Below are 5,357 nucleotides of genomic sequence, written 5' to 3' on the forward strand. Positions count from 1 at the left end.
AAAGGAGAGGAGAGGAAAGGAGAGGAGAGGAGGGGAGGGGAGGGAAAGGGAAGAGGGGAGGAGAGAAAGGGAGGGGAGGAGAGGGGAGGGAGAAAGAGAGAAGGGGAGGGGAGAGGAAACAGCCCCCAAAGGCAGCATTCACGTAGGCTGTTCTCTTCCCAAAGGTAGTGGATAGCTGAGGTGGGCCAATAAAGAGGACTGGCCAGCTCTACATGAGAAGAAGAGGAGAGCTAAGGACGAAGTGTATTCTTATTAACAAAAATATCTATGTTTTCTTAGGAAATGGACAAAAAGAAAAAACCCATCATAGGCTAGAGCATTAAGGGTTTGGTTTCTGTCTGATGGAGGGCAGCAGACGACAGTCCAGTGTTGGTAAAGAATATGGTGATAATTGTTTCCACCGGCATTATTCTGGTACCACTGTACTCCAGGATTTCCATTTTAATAAGCACTGAGCAAAGCAAAAGGAAACAAAAATGAGAGAGAGAGAGAGAGAGAGGGGGGAAAGGAGAGGAGAAAGAGAGGGAGGAAGGGATACAAGAAGGGAGGAAGGAGAGAGAGAGAGAGAGAGAGAGAGAGAGAACAAAGTCTTTTTTTTTCTTATTGTGACATACACCACTCAGACACATAGAAAGATGAAATGGGGGAGCCTTCATCTAAAGGTGTATGCCAAGATTACAGAATAATGGGAAAGAAATCTCTAGCAGGAAAAAAAAAATTAAGCCAAAGTGTGCTAACTGCAGAAGGGTTAACACTGGTAACATACTGTGGCAGACGATTAAAAAAAAAAAATCTGAGGTTTACTTTAAATTAACCCTTTCCAGTCCATATGCCACTAAGCAGGTACCAACCTAGAAAAAAATAGTTCACCCAGCAGTAGCGGCCCTTTCAAATTAAGAAGTGGAGCAGGGGGAGGGAGTAAAGGGGTGGGAGGCCGGGGAGGGGAAGGAGGAGATGGGAGATGACCAGAAGGGACAAATCTTTCTTTTGCGTTTCAAGTGAGGGCAGCCACGAAAGTCCCGAATCTGTTGGAGATGTCCGAGTGCAGGGATCTCCACGTGGGCACCGAGGTCCTGCCCTTCGCTTCGCCCACGTCATCCGTGCAGTGGACGGAGAGGCACTGCAGATGGCTGCCGGTCTGCGCCGCTGCCGAGGTCTTGTTCTGGGGGAGGTCGTGGCCTGGAAAGGGTTAACAAGAAAAGTTACTCCAAAATTCAGCTCGGGAAAACCAAGACCAGGTACATCTGCGGGGCTGGCTTGGGGTTAGGGGAGGGGTCAGAGACTGCTGGGGAAGTGGAGAGATTAACATCGTTCTGGGGTTCTATCTGAGCCCACCATCTCAACCAGAACCAAGTGTCACTCTCTGTCTCTCTCTCTCTCTCTCTCTCTCTCTCTCTCTCTCCCTCTCTCTCTCTGTCGGTCTCTATCTCTCTCTGTCTCTCTCCCTCCCTCCCCACATGTTATACCTATTATACATATATGCATATTATGCATAGTATACATATATGCACACATGTATATGCATATGTGTGTAAAGAGAGGTATATAATTGTAAGTATAGTTTTATATATACACATATGTATGTATTTACATATTTACAAATATATTTTTGTATATACATTTGTTGTTCAGTCTGTGACTGACTCTTCATGACCCCATTTGGGTTTTGTTTTGTTTTGTTTTTTGGCAAAGATACTGGAATGGTTTTTGCCATTTCCTTCTCCAGCTCATTTGACAGGTAAGGAAACTGAGGCAAACAGGGTTAAGTGACTTGCCCAGGGTCACACAGCTAGTAAGTGTCTAAAGCCGGATTTGAACTCATGAAGATGAGTCTTCCTGACTCCCGGCCCATTGCTCACTCTATCCAGTGCACCACATACATATTAGGAAAATGGATATATATTCTTAGGGAAAATATTCTTAGGAAATGGATGAAAAGAAATTGAAGTATTCACTCATTCCTCAACAATCGTGCTTTAAGCTCGTGCTATGTGCCACACATTCTGTTAGATACAAAGCCGGATACAGAAACAAAACGATTTCTCCCCTCAGGGAACTTACATTTGAAAGGCTTTAAAGGCCGAATTCCCCTACCCTATCCATTGCTCAAAGCAGTCCCAGTAGCCTCAATGACAACCAATCACTGTCTTCATCTACTTGTCTGCATCCCACTCAACCTTCAAGGCCCAGCTCAGGGCTCATGCTCCAGGAGGCTTCATCCTTATACCCCAGTACCTGAGACATTACAGACATTTAATCGGTTCTTATTGGTTGATTAATGAGGCAAAAGCAGGGTCCCTACCCTCTGGGAGCTTACATTCTAATGAAAGAAATGACCAGAAGATAACCAGGTAGAGGGAAGGTAGTCTCAGAGGTGGCATTGGGAAAGGCTTCCTGCAGAAAGATGGATTTGACCTGAGTCTTGACTGGGGTAGGGGTGAGCCACAGGGGTAGAGGGCAGGGGGGAGAGGGGCAGCCAGTGAGACAGAGTAGAGAGTGCCTTCTGTGAGGCACAGAAAGGAGGCTGTTGTCACTGAACTGCAGACAGTGCATAGAGGGAGGGAAGAAGGGCTTTAGAAGGCAAACAGAGGATTTCATATTTGATCTTGAAGGTAATAGGGAGCCACTGGAGATTACGGAGTGACACATCAGACCTGCACTTTAGGAAGAACTCCTTGGTGTCCGAATGAAGGACTGCAGTGGGGACAGACCTGAGGCAGGGACACCTCCCAGCAGCTACTGCCTAGGTCCAGGCATGAGATGATGAGGTCCTGCACCAGGACAGGGGCAGGGTCCAATGACAGAAGGGGCATATTGGAGAGATGTGAAGACAGAAACAATGAGATTTGTCAGAGGGATTGTTAGCAGAGGGAATCAGGCCTAAACGAGGAAGAAGATGGCGTTGCCCTCAGAAGTAATAGAGCTACTGGGAGGGTGTGGGATTTGAAAGACCAAGACACCTCTCTCATCTCCTCCTCTGGGAAATCAGGATGATGATGCTTACGCCACCTCCCCCATTATTCTGGGAATGTATTCTCCTTCCTCATCAATTACTCAACAAACACTTATTTAGTATCTGCTGTATGCCAAGCATTAGGAGAGGCACTGCGAATACACATACAAAAAATACCCCTTCAGAGGGGACACCATTTCCGGCCAAACTGACCTCTCATGTCATATTCCATCTCTCACCTCTGGACTTTCGCATAGGCTGGTGCCTGTGCCTGGAACATGCTTCCTGCTCAACACCTCAGAACCCCTAGCACCCTCCAAGGCTCAGCTCAAGAGACTTTTCCTGATTCTCCAAGTTATCAGTACTCTCCACCGGACCCAGCCCCATTCCCTAATTACTTTGTACTTATTTCATATCTATTTTTAATTTGGGAGGCAACATGAAGCTGGGAAGCTATCATCATCTTCATCATCATCATCAAAGATCTGCCTCTGACACATACCCACTATGCGATCCCAGGCAAGACTCCACCTCTCAGTGGCCCAAGTTACTCTCTTAGACTAGACGTGGCAGAGAAGGTGCCCCCCTGCATTGGTAAAGGAACTTTCCTCATCTGGGAGGTCCATATACAGAGGTGTGTTGGAGCTAGCTTAGACCGGCTCCAGGTGATTATTAAATTGTCTGTGTGAGCATTTCTACCTGGTAATTCAGCAAATGCTACAAATTAGGGCTTGACTTACTGTTTTGTTAAATGTATAAACCAGGGGTTGGCTAACAATGGCCCTCAGCCCAAATCCAGCCCATGGTCATCGAGCTTACTTATTTGAGTGTAAGGTGCCCATCCCCTAGAATGTACCATACTGGAGGGCATTCATGGTTCATTTTGTCTATATGCCTTGAACAGTGCCTAGCACATAGAATGAGATGGGACTGGACCTGAGATTTCACACGTTGGGTATAAGGAACTTTCAATGAAGAAACTCCCTCTATCAGTGAAGACCAGCTCCTACTGGACCTTCGTGTTCTGGAATCACAATGAAATTAACCCTGTCATTGTTCCCGAATAGGGCATGTCAATCTATCCCTCTGTGGCCCCACTTGCTATTCCTGTAACTTTCCAGACCCAAATGTTCTTCACTCTCTTCCCTTTATCAGAATTTAGAGCTCCTAGAGGGAATTGTAGACCTAGCACTTATCACAGGAGTTGCCCCACAGTAAGTGTTTAATGTGGCTTAAATACACTGGCCACATAATGAGAAGATGGGAGTCACTGGAAAAGAGTCTGATGTTGGGAAAGATTGAAAGCAAAAGGAAAAGGGGAGGGCAGAGGGTGAGATGGACAGATAGTGTCATGGAAGCAAAGAACATGAGTTCGGACAAGGAGATAGTGGGAAACAGAAGGGCCTGGCATGTTGGTCCATGGGGTCACAAAGAGTCAGACATGACTGAAGAGTCAGACACAACTCACCAAGAACAAAGTGCTCAATAAATTCTTTTTTCATTCATTCATTCATTCATTCATTCATCCATTCAGCCTGGGTCACCGAGAGATAACCGGTCAAACAGCCTGTATGGGTCAGATGTGACACTTGAACCCAGGACTTGCTGACTCTTTGGCCTGCAGACCTGGCATAATGTATGTGATCTTTAAAATGTTTTGTTGATTTCAAATGAACTCAAAGTGATAGGCAAACCTTAAACCCCTGCAAGAATACACAAGCTATTATTACTAGGTGATACTTTCCCATTTGCTCAGAGCTTCCCCTGACTCTGTGGAAACACCCACGGGCCTCTCCCCAGACACAGCAGCATCCTCTTATAACCAGGAAGAGAGGGTTTCACCCCAATACTCCTGGGTGTCTCACCCCACCCATCTGACTCCACCCCTAGCTCAAGAGCCCTCCTTTTCCACCCTTCCTCAAGAGGGTGACTCAGGGGTGCTGGTGGCTGGGTAGGGTGGGGCAGCCCTCCTCATCTCTTAGGCAGCTCTTGAGACAAGCTCAGCAGCTTCTGGCTGATGTCAGCCCCTGAGCTCTCCACCCTTTCTCCACTACTCTGTCTCCTCCTAAGAGGCACCTGAACAAAATCTTCGGTTGCTGGGTGGGAGCAAGGCCTCTGCGGCTCAGAAGAGCAGGTGGCCTCAGATTCCTCATCAACAAATGAGATGGGTCAGAATAAAGAACCTCTTAGGCCCACTTCCAGTTTGAATTTTATGATCCATGGGAAAGCACTTTAGAATAAAGAATGTTAGTGCTGGTGGGGCCCTTGGAACATGAAATGCCATAGTGAAAAAGGGCTTTAGAACACAGAATATCAGAGCTGAAAGGGACCTTAGAATAGATAATTACCAGAGCCAGGAGGAATGTTAGAACAGAGAATATTAGAACTGGGAGGGACTTTAGAA

The 5,357-nt window shown here is 46.6% G+C and overlaps 1 protein-coding gene across 2 annotated transcripts in view; it reads right to left on the minus strand.

Moving 5' to 3' along the window:
- Positions 1-529: 529 nt before the first annotated feature.
- Positions 530-5,357, minus strand: part of MN1 (MN1 proto-oncogene, transcriptional regulator) — a 64,836-nt gene continuing 60,008 nt past the window's right edge. For both annotated transcript variants that reach the window (XM_027865592.1, XM_027865582.1), the window contains exon 2: positions 530-1,179. In XM_027865592.1, coding sequence (XP_027721393.1) covers positions 995-1,179 — 185 coding nt within the window. In that variant the 3' untranslated portion in view covers positions 530-994. The remainder of the gene's footprint in view (positions 1,180-5,357) is intronic.

The sequence above is a fragment of the Vombatus ursinus genome, unplaced genomic scaffold (genome assembly GCF_900497805.2).
Source record: "Vombatus ursinus unplaced genomic scaffold, bare-nosed wombat genome assembly UNPS02001287.1, whole genome shotgun sequence".
Classification (NCBI taxonomy): Eukaryota; Metazoa; Chordata; class Mammalia; order Diprotodontia; family Vombatidae; genus Vombatus; species Vombatus ursinus.